This window comes from Phacochoerus africanus, chromosome 8 (genome assembly GCF_016906955.1).
Source record: "Phacochoerus africanus isolate WHEZ1 chromosome 8, ROS_Pafr_v1, whole genome shotgun sequence".
NCBI classification, from domain to species: Eukaryota; Metazoa; Chordata; class Mammalia; order Artiodactyla; family Suidae; genus Phacochoerus; species Phacochoerus africanus.
Genome location: NC_062551.1, coordinates 53,078,518 through 53,099,593, shown reverse-complemented (window position 1 = coordinate 53,099,593; position 21,076 = coordinate 53,078,518). Strand labels below are relative to the sequence as shown.

Here is a 21,076-nt window from a genome sequence, read left to right as displayed (position 1 = left end):
CCTCCACATGCCATGGGTTCGGCCCTAAAAAGCAAAAAGACAAAATAATAATAATAATAGTTATAAAATACACACAACAGTGCCTGGCACACAGGATATGCTGTGTCCATGTTTATGAAATTGACAATAACAGAAAGCATTGCATCAATTCCTAAAGTTTACATTTTAGGAAAACAGGCTTAGCAAGAGGAAGTGGCCCTTATTCCAACTTTGGAGCCCTTTAATTCAGCGGTTTTTGGTGTTTGTGCTTCTCTGTCTGGTGTTTGGTGTCTGCTTTAAGAGGTTGATGGGATATATTTTTCATTGCTGTTGTTTGGAGAATAAACTTGTGTTGGTAAAGGAAGTTGTTTCTGTGCAAGAGCTGGGGTGTCCTTTGGGCAACCCTGACTTGGCTGAGCCTGGCCACAGCACCCTGCAGAGGCAAATGTCCCCTTGGCACCCCCGCCCCATCACATCCTGGGGTTGAGGCCGGGGGGTGGGCACCCTTCATCCCCCCAGATCGAGGGAAACAGCCCTGGTCAGAAAGAGAAACTAGCATGAGAGAAGCCAACAATGGTTCTCCGTCTTTTATCAGCTCAAACTTTTTCTGATCTTGAGTTTACGGGGCTTTGTTTCTCAAATCACTTGATCTTAAAGTCCTGAGCCACTGAGTCTTGGGTGTACATTTCTCCGATTCTGGGAAGCTAAGGTTTTCTGGTGTCTCTGGAGCTGGGAGTACTTAACTGGGGATCTGGGAGCTGCTATGAACAGGAATAGGAACACAGCTGTTATAAAAAAATGGGGGGCCAGAGTTCCCCTGTAGCTCATGCCTGTTACATGTGTAAAATATAAAGCACAACAAATAAGCATCTGCAAAACCATCATCCATCTTAGAATCTTTGAATATCAAGATCAAGAGTCAGTCAGCTTTTTTGGTGACAACAGAAAGTGACTATTTTAGTTTTTGCTGGTGAAGAGGTCACTTATGCCCCCTCAGTAGAATGAAAGCAGCCACAGCCTGCATGGCATGGCTGTGTTCCAATAAAACTTTATTTGCAAAAACAAGCAATGGCCACAGACAGAATGGCACGGCTGTGTTCCAATAAAACTTTATTTGCAAAAGCAAGCAATGGCCACAGACAGAATGGCACGGCTGTGTTCCAATAAAACTTTATTCACAAAAAGCAAGCCATGGGCCAGATCTGGCCCACAGGCAGGAGTTTGCTGATATCTGATCTGGGTCAGACACTGAAGGCTAAATGGTTGGAATCACAGACTCTCTCGGCACGTTGGATTCATGGGATCTTTGACCTGAGGGATCTCACAAGGTTAGTCACAGACGATTTGAATCAGAGGATTCTAGAATGTTAGAAGTATAAAGCACCAACTGTGAGAGGTTAGAATTTTATGGATGATCTGAAGGTTAGTCAAGGAATTCTAGCCTGAGCAGTCCGATACGGGAGCCACTGGCCACCTGAGGCTACTGAGCAGGAGGCTACAGGAATGAGGTGGATCTGAGATGTGAGCTGCTGTGAGTGGAAAATACACACCAGAGGTTTTTTTCATGTGAAATCTCTCCATAACATTTTATACTGATCACTTATTGCAATAATAACCCCTGAAACAGATTTGGTTCCATAAGATCTAGCACCCAAATTCATGTCACCTGATTCTTTTTGTTTCTCTTTGCTCGTCTCTTGTTCGGGTGCTAAAAAATGAGGACTCACGAATTGCATTCCTATCAAGGCACATGGGTCTGGAGTGACACCACCCTCCCCGAGCGTCAGGATGGGGGCGCTTGAGAAAGTCACATGGCGCAGCTGAAGGGGGAAGCTCAGCCCCCAGACTTGGAAGGAGCCACATCTGAGCAACAGGTGGGTAAGTGACAGGGGACTGACTTGAGGGGTGGGGGTCGGAGCTCAGCAATCTCCGCCAACCCCATCACCCACTTCCCTTCTCCACCACTTCCTCTTCAGAACTCGTTGACTCAGCAGATTCCCCAGACCCCAGATTTGGCAATCGCCTAGCCCTTCAGCCCACTTCCCTCCTGGGCAACACTCATCAACATCAGGCGGAAGCTGCCTTGCAGAAGCCACCTGGATGCCCCACCTCGGCCTTCAAGTGTTTCTAGAAGATTGTTATGGGGCCCAGCTTCTAGGAAGCATCTCCTTTCCAAATATGAGTGAGAGAAAGACACCCCCCCCACTCCTTACAGCCCACTCCCCAAACCAGGAAAGCCAGAGGATGGCCAGGAATGGAGATACGACGGCATCAGGGTGGGAAGGCAGAAGAGGAAATCAGGGATGACTTCCTGGAGGAGGCCACACCCTGAAGAGAGACAGCTGTGAAGGTATTAAATGAAACCACAAAAGTGAGAAGGCCAGAGAAAACCATGACTCACAAAGACACACGTACTCCGATGTTCATTGCAGCACTACTTTCGATAGCCAATTCAGGGAAACAACGGAAATGTCCATCAACAGAGGAGTGGATCGAGAAGATGTGGTACCTATACACAATGGAATATTACTCGGCCATTAAAAGCATTTTTAGCAACAGGGATGGACCTAGAAATGATCACGCTAAGTGAAATCAGCCATACGATGAGACACCAACATCAAATGCTTTCACGGACATGTGGAATCTGAAAAAAGGACAGACTGAGCTTCTTTGCAGAATAGATACTGACTCACAGACTTTGAAAAACTTATGGTTTCCAAAGGAGACAGGTTGGGGGGTGGGGGGATGCACTGAAGGTTTGGGATGGAAATGCTATAAAATTGGATTGTGATGATCGTTGTACAACTATACATGTAAGAAATTCATTGAGTAATTTAAAAAAAGTGAGAAGCCATGTTTAAGAGAGCACTCTATGGAGTTCCCGTTGTGGTGCAGTGGTTAACGAATCTGACTAGGAACCATGAGGTTGCGGGTTCGATCCCTGCCCTTGCTCAGTGGGTTAACGATCCGGCGTTGCCGTGAGCTGTGGTGTAGGTTGCAGACGCGGCTCGGATCCCTCGTTGCTGTGGCTCTGGCACAGGCCGGTGGCTACAGCTCCGATTCAACCCCTAGCCTGGGAACCTCCATATGCTGCAGGAGCGGCTCAAGAAATGGCAAAAAGACAAAAAAAAAAAAAAAAAGAGAGAGCACTCTAGGGAGTTGCCATCATGGCTCAATGGTTAATGAATCTGACTGGGAACCATGAGGTTGCAGGTTCGATTCCTGGCCTCACTCCGTGGGTTAAGGATCCGGCATTGCCGTGAGCTGTGGTGTGGGTCTTGGATGCGGCTCGGATCCCGAGTTGCTGTGATTCTGGCTTAGGCTGGTGGCTACAGCTCCGATTAGACCCCTAGCCTGGGAACCTCCATATGCCGCGGGTGTGGCCCTAGAAAAGACCAAAAAAAAAAAAAAAAGAGGGAGCACTCTAGAAAGCCAACAATTAAGGCTGAGGGAAGAAACTCTGCAGAGAAGATGAGGAAGGATCATGCCGAGGGACCAGCTAGTCTGGAGCCAGCCAGGGAAGAGAGCAGCAGGAGAAATTTTGGCTGTTAGGCAGAAGGGACGGCCAGGATCACAGCGGTCTTTACCAGAGGTGCCAGGTACCCTCGCCACACCCCCCACCCACCCCCCGATGACCTGAAGGTAGCTGGGGCTCAGGTTTTCCCCAAAAAAACCTTGCTGCCAGAGGGTCTGCACGGTACCAACATTTACTATCAAAAACCACACACAGGAGTTCCCACTGTGGCACCACCGGTTCCACAGAATCTTAGTATTGCTAGGATGCAGGTGTGATCCCATGTCCGGCACAGTGGGTTAAGGATCCCGTGTTGCCACAGCTGCAGCTCAGATCTGATTCCTGGCCCTGGGAACTCCATATGCAGCAGGGCGGCAAAAAAAAAAAAAAAAACTGAAAACAAAACAAAAAACACACAGCCTATTCTGGAAGCCCAGCAGAGCACCTGCCAACTAGGTACTCGGATCACATCTTTAAATAAAAAGTGTCCCCAAGGCAGATGCAACAATACTGTAGTAGCAAGATTCAGGTATGGTTTCCCATTAGAATCAGCCCAGCGCCCCCAACTAAAGGCTGGTCCTTGGACTCAGCCTGCTCTTGCGAAGAGGGAGAGGGAATCCATACCTACTCAGTCCTCCTATTCAGGGGCCACCAGCTCCAGAAGGCTCCTGAGCACTTGAAATGCACTGGCTGGACTGTGTGGGTGGGAACAGAGATGCCCCGTGAGGGTAACACACATGCAGGATTTGGAAGACTTAGCATCAAAGGGAAAAAAGAAGAAATGTGAAATGTAGCAGCCACTATGGAGAACAGCATGGAGGTTCCTTAAAATAGAGTTACCATATAATCCCACAAACCTGCTCCTCGGCATCTTTCCCGAGGAAACTAATTCGAAAAAAACATCGAAAAGACACGAGCAACCCAATGTTCACAGCAGTACTATTTACAATAGCTAAGACACAGAAGCCACCTAAATGTCCATCGACAGATGAATGGATAAAGATGTAGTATCTATACATGATGGAATATTACTCGGCCAGAAAAAGAATGAAATTTTGCCATTTGCAGCGATGCGGATGGAGCTGGAGATTGTCATATTAAGTCAGTCAGACAAAGACAAATATCATATATCACTTATAGGTGGAATCTTATTAAAATGATACAAATGAACTTACTTACAAAACAGAAATAGACTCCCAGACATAGAAAACCATCTTGGGAGTTCCAGCTATGGCACACGGGATCAGTGGCCTCTCTGCAGCACCAGGAGGCAGATTTAGTCCCCGGCCCAGCACAGTGGGTTAAAGGGTCTGGTGTTGCTGCAGCTGCAGCTTCAATCACAATGGCAACTCCGATCTGACCCCTGGCCCGGGAACCCCACATGCTGAGGGACGGCCGAAGGCAAAAAAAAGGAAAGAAAACTATGTTAGGGTTACCAGAGGGAATGGGGGGGGTGAGGTGGGAGAGAGATAAGTTAGGAGTTTGGGATTAACCTACGCACACGACTATATACAAAATAGGTAACAACAAAGACTACCACAGGGCCCAGGGAACCATACGCAGTATCTTGCAATAACTTGTAATATAAAAATGTATGTATGTATAATTAAATCACTTTGCTGTACACTTGACATTAATGCAGCATTGTAAATTAACTATACTTCAGTTAACATGAAAGAATGTAAAAAGGGAGTTCCTGTCGTGGCTCAGCAGGTTAAAAACCAGACATGGTATCCATGAGTATGTGGGTTTGATCCCTGGCCTCGCTCAGTGGGTTAAGGATCCGGCGTTGCTGTGAGCTGTGGTGTAAGTCACAGATGCGGAGTGGATCCTGTGTTGCTGTGGCTGTGGCGTTAGGGGGGCAGCTGAAGCTCCGATTCAACCCCTAGCCTGGGAACTATCATATGCCACAGGTGCGGCCCTTAAAAGGCAAAAAAATATATATATATATTTGATATACATTTTGTTACATGATATATTTATAAATTGTAAACATAATTATTATATAATATATTGATATTTATATCATTCAATCACACTATGTATAATTATAATTATATAGCAGTCATATCATTGTTAGTACAACCAATAAGTGCATTACCTTATTAAATATATTCCTATCATTTCATCCATTTCAGTTAAATTTTTTAATGAGGCTACTAGAAAATTTTCAACTACTTATGTGGCTCACATCATATTCTGTTGGACAGCGCTGGTCTGTGCAATATTTCTAGCTAATTCACACATGCGCACGTGCACACACACAATGCTAAGCAGGAATAGTTCCAAGTCCATTATAAACGACACAACATTTCAACATTTATTATTTTTTATTTTCACTTTTCAAGCGGTGCTTACTCGGTTTTTCAAAAGTCCAAAGGTTACAGGCTGTATATGAGTCCCTTGATTAGACATCCTTCTTTTTACACGGTATCATAGTGGATTTACACAGAGCATTCTTGAAAGGGCCACATTACAGAGATGGAGAGCGAATCCGTGGTCGCCAGTTCAGGACAAGGCCGGGGAGGGTAGCGGGGTGTGGGGCAGGCTAGGAAAGGATGTGACGAGGGATCCGGGCCGTGATGAAAATGTCCTGCACCTTGACCATAGTCATGTCAACATCTTAGCCGTAATATCGTAATGTCATTTTGCAAGATGTTCCTATGGTAGGAACTAGGTCAAAGGTCTGCAGGATCCCTCTGTATTATTACCTACAATTGCGTGAGCATCTAAATGAGGTCAAGATAAAACGTCTCATTTTGTTTTGGGGCAAAGCAAGCAGCAACTGACAAAGGATAACAGGGAACAGCCCACTTCCTGGAGGAACCCAGCCAGCGTTTCCAAACTCCAGGTCCCTTCCTCAAGGCGTGCTTTTCGGCCGTAACCACATAACAGCTTTTTACTTAATACTTTCTTAAAAACCCAGTTAAGTAAGGTACTAACTTGCTCTTCTTCTTCTTCTTTTTTAAATAGCCACACCGCAGCATATGGAAGTTCCCCAGCCAGGGATGGAATCCGAGCGGCAGCTACCACCTCTGCCACAGCTGCAGCAACGCCAGATCCTTAACCCACTGCTCCAGACCAGGGATCGAACCAGCACCGCTGCAGCGACCCAAGCTGTTGCAGTCAGATTCTTAGCCCACTGCACCACAGCAGGAACTCCTTTTTTTCTTTTTTTCTTTTTTTTTTTTTTAAACTCTTCTTTAAATCCACTCACTGACCATAGCCAAGATAGGGGCATGGATTTTTGCTTTGTCCTAAACAAGAATAGCTTTGGAGATGCCTGTTCAAATGTGGGGCCAACTCTTCATAAAATAAATACAGAACTATTTTTTAAAGGTTAGAATGTGTCTGTGGGTCCAGATGCTATGTATCTCACATAGTCTATGCTGCATAGGAACGTAAAATAGTCTCTTCTCAATGCCTGTGTTACTCTGGGGGAAGACTCCAGGTATATTGGTGGCTGTTTGTTTTCCAAAGTCCTCGGGTGGAAAGAAAGGTTGAGTGTCCCTGTAAGGACGTGTTCACCTTGGACGTGAAGAATGAGGAGAGGCGTTCACCTAGAAGAGGAAGGACAAGTCCGGGAAAGACAGAAAGACGGGAGCCCAGGTCACCTGGACACCTCCACCTTGCCGAGGGCTGAGTCCGGATGCGCAGAAAGTGAATGGACCCGACATTTGCTGGCACACTGGGACGACGGTGGCCTGGGAAACCGCTCTTACACCGTGTGGCTCTTCGTGGCTGGGGTGTCCCCCGTGGAGAGCGTGATGGACTTGCTCTCCCTGCCCACCGACTCCTCGGTCAATACTTTCCGGAGCCTGGAAGGAAGGGTCTTGAGGAACCGGGCGTGGAAGCCCTGGGCAGCGACCATGTAGATAATGGGGTTGATGCAACAGTTGATGTAAGCAATGGAGACACACAGGGCATCCAAACTGGACACGAACTTGAAGATGTCCAGCTGCCTGTGGAAGAAGGCCAGCATCACCCCGGTCACCTGGTAGGGCAACCAGAAGACGAAGAAGCTGCCCACCACTGCCGCCACCACCTCGAGCGTCTTGGTGGAGCGCGTGGCACTGCGGCTCCACGTGCGGATCAGGAGGAAGGTGTAACAGATGGAGAGGGTGACCAGCGGCCCCAGGAAGCCCACGATCAGCCGGATGAGGGCCACCACCCTCTCTATGTAGAAACCGTCTCGACCATAGTCCACGACGCACATCGTCTTGGGCGGGAAGTACTCCTGGCGAGCCGTTCGGAACAGGAAGGAAGGTATGGTCAGCAGCAGAGCCAGGCCCCAGGCCATGCCGCAGGCCATCCAGGCCAGGCGGGCCCTTCGGAAGTTCTGGCACCAGACGGGGTTAAACACCAGCAGGAAGCGGTCGGCGCTGATGGTAGCCAGGAGCAAGATGCTGGCATACATGTTGAGCAGGATGAGCGAGGGCAGGATTCGGCAGGCGGCGTCCCCAAAGGACCAGTGGTTGTGCTGCAAGATGGATGCAAACAAGATGGGCAGCGCCAGGCAGGAGAGGAGGTCGGCCACCGCCAGGTTGAGAAACCAGATGGCGTTGATGGTCCGCTTGGCCTCGGATCCCGTCACCCAGACCACCAGGGCATTGCCCGGCACTCCCACCAGGAAGACAATGACAAAGATCACCAGGGCGATCACGTCGGGAGCATGCAGCTTGAGGGTTCTGGAAGAGGCATCCACCGGTTGGTCGGGGAGGGTCCAGCCATAATTGTAGTAATCAGTGGTGTTATCAACCATGGGGTCCTGGGGGGGGGGACCAGAGAAGCAGGGAGAGTGAGTCTGCAGACAGGTGGTGGGGGACCCTCAGAGGTATGTGGCTTTGAGCCCAACGCTCCACATCCTTGGTCTTAGGCTCCTCCTGGGAAAATGGGGATGCCAAGGGCTGAGAGCCCGCTGGGGTGTCATTAACACTTATTAAAATATTGAAAGCGGGAGTTCCCGTCGTAGCGCAGTGGTTAACGAATCCGACTAGGAACCATGAGGTTGCGGGTTCGGTCCCTGCCCTTGCTCAGTGGGTTAACGAGCCGGCGTTGCCGTGAGCTGTGGTGTAGGTTGCAGACGCAGCTCGGATCCTGCGTTGCTGTGGCTCTGGCGTAGGCCGGTGGCTACAGCTCCGATGGGACCCCTAGCCTGGGAACCTCCATATGCCGTGGGAGCGGCCCAAGAAATAGCAAAAAGACAAAAAAAAAAAAATTTGAAAGCCCTTCCGAGCTACTTTGTCTCCCAGCCCTCCCTCCCCCGAATCCCTGGACTTCCCCAGGAGCCAGCAACCAAATGGGTAAAGCCTAGACCTACAGCAAGACTGTGGTTGTGATCCGCTCTGACTGGCCAGTACCCGGGACCCTGCTCGGGAGATACCTTTAATGTCTCCAACAGACTGCGATGATACGACTTGGGAGGTAGTCAGCCCAGCACCCCTCGTCACCATCACCACCAGCAACGTGACCTGGTTTGGCTGCATCCCACCCACCGAGGCGGCTCTGCGCTCTGCCTGGGGGCAGCCACCCAGTCAAGGCAGCAGGCCTCCTGTACCAGGACAGCATTTAAGGGGTCGAGAGGGAAAACCAGCCTTGAAGACACATAATATCCAGGAGCTCCCGTCATAATGCAGCAGAAACGAATCCGACCAGGAACCATGAGGTTGTGGGTTCAATCCCTGGCCTTGCTCAGAAGGTTAAGGATCTGGTGTTGCTGTGAGCTGTGGTGTAGGTCCCAGACGTGGCTTGGATCTGGCCTTGCTGTGGCTGTGGCATAAGCCAGCACCTGCAGCTCCAATTCAACCCCTAGCCCGGGAACCTCCACATGCCGTAGGTGCGGTCCTAAAAAGCCAAAAAAAAAAAAAAAAGACACAGAATATCCTAATGCAATATTTTAAAGAATCAAAATTGATGCCCCCCAAAAAAGATTACAGTAGAAAAAAAATCAAATTAAAAAAAATTTTTTTTGCCTTTTTAGGGCCACACCCACGACATATGGCTAGGGGTTGAGTAAGTGCCCAGGCTAGGGGTGGAATCAGAGCCACAGCTGCCGGCCTACCTCACAGCCACAGCAACTCAGGACCCGAGCTGCCTCTTTGACTACACCACAGCTCTTGGCCACCCCGGATGCTCACCCCACTGAGCAAGGCCAGGGATTGAACTCCAGTCGTCATTGTTACGAGTCAGGTTTGTTACAGCTGAGCCACAATGGGACCTCCCAAAAAGCTGAACTGCAAATAAATTATTATTGTGCAAGGGGAGCCTTCTGATTGGCCCATAGTTTGAAGGACCCGAAGGGTCTTTGTAGGTTGACAATGGCAAGCAGACATAGCGGGGCTTTATCTGTATCATGCTGTTGGCGTTTGGGGGGAAGTTGTTTTGGGAAGGAGGTTGGGAAAGCTTTATTTATTTTTTCTACTTGGCTCAGAAAATACTGTTAATTGTTGATAGGGGCGCACAGGTGCCCTGCCCCATGTCCCAGGACGACTCAGCACAGTGCTAGGACACAGATCCAGACCCTCGTCCCAGCAGCCTATCTGGCCCTCTCCAAGTGCCACCACTGGTTTATGCCGCTCTCTCTTCCTCGCTTAACTCCTGGCAGTCCCTCGGTTTCGCCTATCATCATTCCAAAACCTCAATCTCAGAGCAGAGAGAAAATACTTGGGGGCAGCAAGACAAAGAATAAATGGGAGTTCCCATTGTGGCTTAGCGGGTTAAGAATCCAACTAGTATATGTGAGGACACAGGTTTGATCCCTGGCCTCACTCCCTGGGTGAAGGATCTAGTGTTGCCGGGAGCTGTGGTGTCGGTCGCAGAGGCAGCTCGGATCTGATGTGGCTGTGGCTGTGGCGTCAGCCAGCACTGACAGCTCCGATTCAACCCCTAGCCTGGAAACCTCCATATGCCGAGGGTGTGGCCCTAAAAAGACACACACACACACACAAAAAGAGAGAGAGAAATAACATCACAGGGATGAAATTAGCCCAATCACTCTGCAAGACAAAGGGTCTTGTTTTTCTCACAAACAGATGGCATTTTTTTTAAAGGAAGGGGGAAGAAACAGGAAAAAAAAGGAGAAGGGAAGTGTCACAGATTAAGAGAGATTTAAGGAGTTCCCTCTGTGGCACAGTGGGTTAAGAATCTGACTGTGGTGGCTCAGGTTGCTGCAGAGTTAAGGATCCAGTGTTGTTACTGCTGTGGCTCAGGTCAGTGCTAGGGTGTGTGCTCAATACCTGGCCAGGGGCAGAATGCCCCCCCCCCAAAAGAAAACTCCAGGAAAAAGAACAGAGGGAGGGAGAGAGGAAGGAAGAAAGAGGGGAGGGAGGGAGGGCTGTGGATGACTAAGACTGGCACGGTGCTGACACCTGCTGAAGCCGGGTGATTGGCACGGTGGGCGTTCACAATATTATTCGCTCTGCTTTTGTGTGTTTGAAATTTTCCATAATATAACCAAGAACAGAAAAGTCTTGAGCATGTCTTCCCCAGACCAAGAGGCCAGGAATTGTCATGCCTACCAACCCCCCAAGAGAGCAAGGATGCTGCAGGTAGTAGCTGGGCTGGAAAGAGCCCTGAATGTAAAATTGTATCCTAGATGCTACAGACACAGCAGAAAAATCACCAAGCAAGACACAGAATGATCATACTAAAGCAACCAGTGTTTTTTGGTTTGGGGGTTTTTTTGCTTTTCTCTCTCTCGCTCTCTTTTTTTGCTTTTTAGGGCCGCATCCGTGGCATAAGGAGGTTCCCAGGCTAGGGGTTGAATCAGAGCTACAGCTGCTGGCCTACACCACAGCCATGCACGATCCGAGCCATGTCTGTGACCCACACCACAGCTCATAGCAAAGCTGGATCCTTAACCCACTGAGCGAGGCCAGGGATCAAACCTGCAACCTCGTGGTTCCTAGTCAGATTCGTTTCTGTTGCACCACAACAGGAACTCCTAAAGCAGCCAGTGTTTTATGAGCATCTACTATGTTCCAGGAACAGCATTAGTTCTTTCTATCCCAATCACGACCCTACAAGTAGGTCCTATGAATATGCCCATTTTATTGATAAGGAGACAGAGGCACCAGAAGATGAAGTAACCTGTTTCAAGTTATGCAGATTGAAATTCAATTCTGTCTAGGTTGGGATGCAAACCCAGGGCAGGCTTCCTCTGAGCATCTCCGGGGGGAGCTATCAAAGGGATAAGGACACTTCAGGAGCCAGTTCTGTGGCCCTTGGAGCCCATCCCTGAAGATGACTTCGTCACTAACCCAGACAAAGGGGACAGAAAAAAAGTAGAAATCACTGCAGTAGAAATACTCAGATATAGGAGTTCCCTGGTGGCTCTGTGGGTTAAGGATTCGGCAATGTCACTGCAGTGGCTCAGGTCCCTGCTGTGGATTAGGTTTGATCCCTCGCATGGGAACTTCCGCATGCCATGGGCACAGCAAAAAAATAATAATTTAAAAATAATTTTTTTTAAATGTTTGAAAAAAAGTAATATTCAGAGCTGGAGTTTTAGGGCACCTGAATTTGCAGGCTGAGGTTTGTAGCCACTAAACATCCAGCTCATGGATTAAGTAAAATGAAAACTATTCAAACACCTACCTAAGAGCCTGGTACGTATCACAGAGACAAAAAACGACCACCAGTGTTATTATTATTTATCAATATGATTATTAAAGAGCTCAGATCTTTCTCGGATCCACTCTTTTTAATTTCCAGTCCTTTTATGTTACTCTGAGGTCAACCAGGTCAACCAGGCTGAAGGGCAGAATCTCTTTGCTGATAAAACCATAGCAGTGATGAAATTATTCAAAGGGACAAAATAAATGAAGAATGCAAAGGGAAAAAGGTCAATGTTAACTGATGAGTGGATGAGCAGGGCATGGTATATCCATGCAGTAGAATAGTATTCAGTCCTAAAAAAGGGATGGAGTTTTGATACAAGCTACAATGTTCACAAAGCTTGAAAAACATTATGTGGCATGAAAGAAGTCAGACACAAAAGGTCACATATCCTCAGGTTCCATTTCAATGAAGTGTCCAAAACAGGCAAATCCATAGAGACAGGAGATGAGCTAGTAGTTGCCAGGAATGGGGGGGACAGGGAGGGACTGCTTAACGGGTACAGAGCTCAAGGGTGATGAAAATGTTCTGGAAGTAGATAAAGGCACAGCCTTGTGAGTGTGCTAAATGCCAGTGAATTGTACACTTTAAAACAGTGAATTAAGATTTCCCCAGTGAGAAGCTCCCATTGTGGCGCAATGGAAACGAATCCGCCTAGGATCCATGAGGACGCAGGTTTGATTCCTGCCCTTGCTCAGTGGGTTAAGGATCCGACGTTGTCGTGAGCTGTGGTGTAGGTCGCAGACATGGCTCAGATCTGGTGTTGCTGTGGCTGTGGTATAGGTCAGCAGCTGAAGCTCTGACTCAACCTCTAGCCCGGGAACCTCCACATGCCGTGGGTGTGGCCCTAAAAAGCAAAAAAAAAAGAGAGCTCCCTGGTGAGATCCTGCTGTATAGCATGGGGAACTGTATCTAGTCACTTGTGATGGAATATGATGGAGGATAATGTGAGAAAAAGAGTGTGTGTGTGTGTATTATGACTGGGTCACAACTATAACAGAAAAAAAAAAATCTTTAAAAAAAAAAAAAAAGAGGAGTTCCCGTCGTGGCGCAGTGGTTAACGAATCCGACTAGAAACCATGAGGTTGTGGGTTCGGTCCCTGCCCTTGCTCAGTGGGTTAACGATCCGGCGTTGCCGTGAGCTGTGGTGTAGGTCGAAGACGCGGCTCGGATCCCGCGTTGCTGTGGCTCTGGCGTAGGCCGGTGGCTACAGCTCCGATTCGACGACCTCTGGCCTGGGAACCTCCATCTGCCGCGGAAGCGGCCCAAGAAATAGCAACAACAACAACAACAAAAAAGACAAAAGACAAAAAAATTTCCCTGGCCTGGGAAATTCCACATGCCACAGGTGCAGCCAAAAAAATAGAACAAAATGGTGAATTATATGTTATATGGATGTTACTCAATTAAAATTAAAATGCCAATGTCCTAAAGACAAAGAAGGGCCAAAGGACTGTTCCAGATGAACGGGAACGAAAGACCCGGGACAACAAATTGGGTTGTGGCATTTTTCCTGCGGAGCAAGAAAAACAACTTCACTCTAAAGGGCATTATTTGGACCACTGAGCGGGTCTGAATCTGGTCTGTAGGCTAGATGACAGTATAGCATCAAATGTTAAATTTCCTGGCACGGATCCCTGTGCATCGCTCCTGTAGATGAAGGTCCTTATTCTTGAGAAGGAGACACGGAGACACTTAGCAGCAGAGGACATGAGGCCTGGCCCCTTACTCTCAACAAGTCCAAGAAAAAAAAGATGGTAGGTGACAGAGAGACACATACCTAGAGAGATAAGGCACATTTGCGCCAGATGGAGGTTCCCAGGCTAGGGGTCCAATCAGAGCTACAGCTGCTGGCCTACGCCAGAGCCACAGCAACACCAGATCTGAGCCGCATCTGTGACCTACACCACCGTTCACAGCAACGCCGGATCCTTAGCCCACTGAGCGAGGCCAGGGATCAAACCCACAACCTGATGGTTCCTAGTCAGATTTGCTTCCCATGTGCCACAACGGGCAATCCTGTATTATTCTTGTAATTTTTCTATAAGTGTGACAAGATTTCAGAATAGTTAAAATGGTTGAACTATTTGCATTGCTAAAGAGCCACTGCCCTGGGCCACCCACGGGTACCAACCCCACTCCTAGCACCCTGGCCTCCCATTTCTTACACTGGGACCCCTCCCCCTATTCGAGGTTCCTATGCTCCAATCACTAAAGAGTTAATGCCAGGGTGGCAAGAGACCCCAGACCCTGCTCAGGGTTAGAAAGTTGTTAAATATTTTTTCTATTTTTATTTTTTAGGCCACGCCCCAGGCCAGAAATTCCCAGGTCAGGGATTGAACCTGCACCATAGCAGTGACAACGCCAGATCTTTAACCCACTAGGCCACCAGGGAACTCCATGTTAATTTTTTTTTCCTTTTACGGCTGCCCCTGCAGCATATGGAAGTTCCTGGGTTAGGAGTTGAATCAGAGCTGAAGCTGCTGGCCTACGCCACAGCCATGGCAATACCAGATCCCAGCCACATCTGTGACCTCCGCCACAGCTTGCGGCAATGCTGTATCCTTAACCCACTGAGCGAGGCCAGGGATCAGACCTGTGTCCTCACGAAGACAGTGTTGGGTTCTTAACCCGCAGAATCGCAATCCAAAAACTTTTTTTTTTTTGCTTTTTTGGTCACATCTACAGCATATGGAAGTTCCCAGGCCAGAGACTGAACCTGAGCCACATCGGCAGACTACACCACGGCTGAGGCAACGCTGGATCCTTACCCCACTGCACTAGGCTGGAGATCAAACCATCAAAGCCGCAGAGACAAGCCTGATCACTAACCCACTGAGCCACAGCGGCAACTCCCATGTTCCATATTCTAAATGTCCATCTTGGACATGATACGTGAAGCTAACTTTCGTCCTTGCTGGTTTTACAAGCTCACAGCCACGTTTAGCTGCAGAATAGTCCAGACTCCCCCCAAAAGGGAAGCCTCCCCACCCCATGTTCTCATGATTATCATCACCCCTCTCATCAGCTGACAAAGCTCCTTTTCTGAAATAAGCTCACACATCCGTTTCTTCTGACATCACGCAGAAGAGGCTGATGCCGACTCTGTGGTTTCTAGAACCCTCCTTATAAAAATGGTTTTCACAGTTTTGCCACTTCTGCATCCCCGCAAAAAGTAGGAAGAGATGGCGTTCGTGTCACAGCTCAGCGGTGACAAATCTGACTCGTACCCATGAGGTCGCAGGTTCGATCCCTGGCCTTGCTCAGTGGGTTAAGGATCCGGCGTTGCCGTGAGCTGCAGTGTAGGTCGCAGACCAGGCTGGGATCCCGTGTGGCTGTGGCGTAGGGCGGCAGCGGCAGCTCCAATTCGACTCCTTGTCTGGGAACTTCCATATGTTGAGGGTGCGGCCCTAAAAAGACCAAAAAAAAAAAAAAAAGAAAAGAAAAGAAAAGAAATAGAATAGGAAGAGCCAAAGTGTCCAGCAAAAGTGATGATGGGACATCCAGGCAACAGAATACTTTGCAACTTTTAAAAGAATGAGGAAGTTTACGTAAGGATGTGGAAAGAACACCCAGACCCAGGACGCAATAGAAAAAGTAAGAAGAGGGAGCGAAGCAGGCTACCTACAAAAAAGGAATCTCTCCCCCTCTGATTTTCTCTCTCTTGGTTTTTTTTTTTGGGGGGGGGGGGTCTTTTCTAGGGAGGTTCCCAGGCTAGGAGTTGAATCAGAGCTGTAGTCTGCCACCTACATCACAGCTCATGGCGACGCTGGATCCTTAACCCACTGAGCGAGGCCAGGGATCAAACCCGCAACCTCATGGTTCCTAGTCGAATTTGTTTCTGCTGCGCCATGATGGGAACTCCTGTTTTTCTCTCTTTTCCTCCCTTCTTCCCTCTCCCTCCCTCCCCTTAGTGTCCACCATCCTGTCTCTCTCTGAGCACGTGTGTGCATGCATGTGTGCATGTGTGTTTGCACAGACAAGTTCCAGAAGCAGGCAAAGGAAATCTGTAACAGTGGTTGCCCCTGGGGAAGGGAAGTAGGGGGTGAGGGCACCCATTGGAAGGAAGCTTTTACCATATATGATTTATTCTTCTTCCGTGTAGGATCAAACCAGTGACGACACCGGCCATTCCCCCCAAATGGAGACGGTATACAGACTATATGAAAGAATTCTGGAGTTCCCAGTGTGGCACAAGGGGATTGGGGGCTTCTCTGTAGAACCAGGACACTGGGGCGATCCCCCGCCCGGCACAGGGGGTTAAGGATCTGGCATTAACACAACTGCGGCTCGGATCTGACCCCTGGCCTGGGAACTCCATATGCTGCAGGGCAGGGCAGCCAAAAACGAAAAAGGAAAAAAGAATTCCTGACTTTACCACTCTAGGAGTCTAGGAAAGAGTCTTAGCCTATCTCTTTATCACACACATAGGAACTGGCTGGGGGACGAAGATCTGCTGAGAAGGAGAAATCTGTCACCAGGGACAGGAACTGAGAGTGCTCCAGAGAGAATCCAGCCTGATGTGGGATCAGGAGAAGGCTCTCGAGGAATAAAAGTTCAGCCCTCCCAGGAGAACTTTCTGCACTGATGGCGATGTTTCACAGGTACATCGTCCAAGGTGGTAGCCACCGGCCTCCTGTGGCTGATGCATCCGTCAAATGTGGCAGATGCGTCTGGGAACTGAGCCTTCATTTTTCTGTCCTGTTCATTCAATTTCAACAGCCACGTGCGGCCGGTGGCTACTGGGGCTCCCAAGGGTTTCCCAAGCCCGGGCACTGGCCTACGAACCTCGAAGGTATCCATTAATTCCCTAAATAGTATACCTGCCACAACAACCTAAAGGGCAGGGCGCTCTTTTTTTTTTTTTTTTTTTTTTTACTTTTTAGGGCTGCACCCGAGGCATATGGAAGTCCCCAGGCTGCGGGTCGAATCAGAGCTCTAGCTGCCAGCCTGCACCAGAGCCACAGCGATGCAGGATCTGAGCTGCATCTGGGAGCTACACCGCAGCTCATGGCAACACGGGACCCGTAGCCCACTGAGTGAGGCCAGGGCCGCATCCTCACAGATGCTGGGATTAATTTCTGCTGCATCACAGAGGGAACTCCACAGTTACTCTTATTGTCCCTAAGTTCACAGGCTCGTTTGCAGAGTCCTTGTGTGTTGTGCGGAGAAAGGGCTCCAGATCAGAAAATGGGAAAAGAGGAGGGTGGGGAGTTCCCGTTGCGGCGCAGCAGAAACGAATCTGAGTAGCACCCATGAGGACATGGGCTCCATCCCTGGCCTTGCTCAGTGGGTTAAGGATCCGGCGTTGCCATGAGCTGTGGTGTAGGTCACAGACGGGCTGGGATCCCGTGTTGCCGGGGCTGTGGTGTAGGCTGGCAGCTGCAGCTCTAATTTGACCCCTCACTTGGGAAATTCCATATGCCACTAGGGCGGCCCTAAAAAGATGGGAAAAAAAAACAAAAAAGAAGAGGAGGTTGAGATTGTCTGGGGGTGGGGCGCGGGGTGAGGGATGATGGTGGCTGGCAGTGAGCAGACACGAGACCAGGGTAAAGTAGAAGACGCGGAACTTATGAGAAGCGCAATCAGAATCGCCAGGCTCTGTTCTAAGCCCTTTTCAGGCATCAGCTCATTTAATTCACAGGACAACCCGAGGAGTGCTGTTGCTCTTCCGAGACCCATTTTATAGATGAGAAAACTGAGGCTACAGAGAGCCTAAGAGACCTTTGCAAGTCCTCGCAGTTAGGAAGGGGGGTACGTCTGAGGGGCCAACTGAGGGCCCACCAGGGCTGCAGTGCGGTCTGAGTGAGGGTACCACACACCAGAAAATGAAAGACCATCAGCGTGGTTGGCAGGTAGGCCAGACGAGGCTGGAGGCTCCACAGATGCCATGTTAAAGGGTCTATATTTTATCCTGGGGTAATGGGGAGCCATGGATTGTCTTTGAGCTGCAGAGGGACTAGATTAGAGTGTCCATTTAGAAAGAGCCCTCTGGCCACTGTGAGGAGGTGAGACCAGAGGCAGGAGGACCAGAGAGGAGGCTGGGGAGGGACACAGGCCAGCGAAGGTAGGGGCTTGGGCTGGGGTAACGCCCAGAGGAGGAAGAAGATTGGGAAAAGTAAAGAGGCAAGACTTGCCCAGGCCGGTCCTGCAGCTGAACTCCACCCCAGCCCCTCCCTCCCTCGCTGGGCTTCAGTCTCACCATCCTCATAGCAGGGAAAGTCCTGCCAACTCCCGTCCCCTCGTGACAGTGGAAATAACAGGCTCACTTAGGAATGCAGTCAGAGCTCATAAAACACAAGGCACAGTAGGCTTTCTTTCCGGAATCCCTCTCCCTGTCCCTACATGGACACAGCATCTTTTAAACGATCCACCTACAGAAGCATGAGGAACCACTCTAGGCATGTCCTCTGAGACACGGGACACAAGGGCGAGCATCTCCACCCAGGTTTGTCTGGTTTTTTTTTTTTTTTTTTTTTGCCTTTTTAGGGCTACACCCGTGGCACATGGAGGTTTCCAGGCTAGGGGTCCAATCAGAGTTGTAGCTGCCAGCCTACACCACAGCCACAGCAACGCCAGATCCAAGCCACGTCTGCAACCTACACCACAGCTCACAGCAACGCCAGATCCTTAACCCACTGAGCGAGGCCAGGGATCAAACCTGTGTCCTCGTGGGTACCAGTCAGGTTCATTTCCCCTGAGCCATGGCGGGAACTCCTCAACTCAGATTTACCTTCTTGAATTTGCGCAATCTTTGTGAGTCAACCTCCCAGAGCATGAAGAAACATAAACACTAGCACTTTAAAAAGCCCATGAAAGAGATGAGGCTCCAAATCCTTAGAGGCTGCAATGACCTGCCTTCCAGGTTGGCAAAAATAAAAAAAGTTCCACGTGCCTGTGCAGATGGGGGTAAAGACAAGCAGAGCATCCCAGGCTCTGTGATTGAGGAATAGAAATTGGTACAATTTTAGCAATTATCTGTTAAGACAAAAATGACCCACGAGGTCCCTGGTGGCCTGGTGGTTAAGAATCCAATATTGTCACTGCTGTGGCAGGGGTTCCATCCCTGGCCTAGAAGCTTCCACATGCTGCGGGCCCAGCCACACACAAAAAAAAAATTGCCCATGCCCTGGATTCAGGATTTGCGGTTCTGGAAACCCAGGTGTGGGTCCAAAGAAATACTATTTGATTTTAAAGACAAAATATTGGAAACAGCCCAAATCTCCACTGATAGGAGATAGAATCTCCCACTGAAATATCATACAGCTGATAAAAGGAAAGAAGCAATTCCTCTGAAACACATGGGGATGATGATAGCAGCTTCCTCAACAGACTGTTTACGATGAAATTAGTAAATGCCAAGTGCTTAGCACAGTGCCTGGTATGCAGTAAGTGCTCAATAAATGCTGATCAATAATATTACATGTCAGTCATGAACAAAAAGGAGGAAGATATAAGATCATGTGTAAGACAGGCTTCTATTTGTAGGGTGGGTGGGGGAGACGGGATCGACATGTCACATGCATTGAGCACCAACTGTATACCAGGCACTGCGGGAAGAGCTTTCCATGTATTATCTCATTTAATTCTCTCAACAATCCTTTGATGTAGGACCTCAGTTCTACAGGGTCACTAGCCCCATCTCTCTCTCTCTTTTTTTGGCCACCGCCTGGCCTGCGGAAGTTCCCTGGGCCAGGGATCCGACCCAAGCCACAGTGGTGACAACACCAGATCCTTAACTGCTTGCTAGGCCACCAGGGGACTTTCACTATCTCCCCCTTAAAGATAAGGAGCAGGAGACTCAGCAAGCTGTATCTCTCCCGAGACTACAGAGGAGAGGCAGGATTTGAAGCCCCGTTTGGCCCTGGGTCAACCTTCTCATTCCTTCATTCCCTACGCTGTCCTGGAGCACCTGCAGATGGTTTCCAGAGGATCCACCAAAAACTGGGACCCACCCCTGCCTCTGAGGGCAGCGACAAGGCGTCTGAGGTTCTGGGGCAGGGAGGGCATTTCGCTAAATATCCTTTTGGATGTGGGACTACTGAACAGAAAAAAAACAAGAAGTCGAAGATAGTGGTGAATGCCTTGACAATCCGGCTGCCTCCAGCCCCGGAGTGGGAGAGTCTGAGATGAGGACGAGGGGAGACGGGAGAAGCAGGCGGGGAGGGCAGACACAAGCACCGGGGGAGTCCAGAGCCTGAGAGCCCAAGGGGCTCGGAAGGGGAGAGGTGGCGGCCCCACCCCCACCCCACCCCCAGACTCACCATATTCTGGTCCCTCCGAGGTTCTCCCCTCGCTGATCAGAGGTCCCTCCTGCCTGAGGGCTGTGGTTTTTAAAGCTCCAAGGGAGGGTGCAAATAGCCAGAGAGGAAATGACCCATCTCTCCCCTCTGGGGTTCTCATTGGCCTGGGGCACCCCCCCAGCACCCCCCTCCCCCCAGAGCCCTGGGAGGGGGGCCGGGCTCTCAAAACTGAGGAAGTTCCAGGTCCAGGAGGGAGGAAGCCCGTTGAAAGAGGACCCCCACCCCCGCACCCCGCCAGGCTCGGCCCCTCTCTAGGCCTTGCGGTTTCCCCATCTATCATCCTCGTCTCTCCTTCCCTCTCTGTCCTCAGGTACCTGTGGGAAAGCTCAGGGTCCGACTGGTTTAACCCACCCCCGCTCCGGGGTCCAGGGGAACAGAGCTGGTGAGCCCCACCCTCCCATCCGGATTGCTTGGAGGCCCAGAGAGGACTGCAGGACTGCGGAGGTAGCCCAGCACTGGGGACTGTTGGATCTTCCTCTCTAGGGGCTTGAAGTTAGTGCACGTGTGCACGCAGGTGTGCGCAGAGGTTTGAAGTTAGCACACATGTGCTCACACACACGGGCACACACATACACACACCCAGAGCCTCCATCATGCTTTCCAGCCTCACTCTGGGTTCTTGTCCAAACGGGCTGGCGACTGGGACTGGGGAGGATCCTATATG

The 21,076-nt window shown here is 49.7% G+C and overlaps 1 protein-coding gene across 2 annotated transcripts; it reads right to left on the bottom strand.

Annotated features, from left to right (window-relative positions):
• Nucleotides 1-5,804: 5,804 nt before the first annotated feature.
• Nucleotides 5,805-20,454, bottom strand: C5AR1 (complement C5a receptor 1). Of its 2 annotated transcripts, none has more exons than XM_047792162.1 (2): nt 20,374-20,454; nt 5,805-8,261 (listed from the first exon to the last, which is right to left on the bottom strand). In XM_047792162.1, exons 1-2 carry the CDS (start codon nt 20,374-20,376, stop codon nt 7,212-7,214), a joined length of 1,053 nt encoding a protein of 350 aa, XP_047648118.1. In that variant the 5' UTR covers nt 20,377-20,454; the 3' UTR covers nt 5,805-7,211. The 2 variants fall into 2 exon arrangements, with proteins under 2 accessions (XP_047648118.1, XP_047648119.1); XM_047792163.1 differs by lacking the exon at nt 20,374-20,454 and adding an exon at nt 8,877-9,156 and having other exon boundaries at nt 6,627-8,261.
• Between the last annotated feature and the right edge of the window lie 622 nt (nt 20,455-21,076).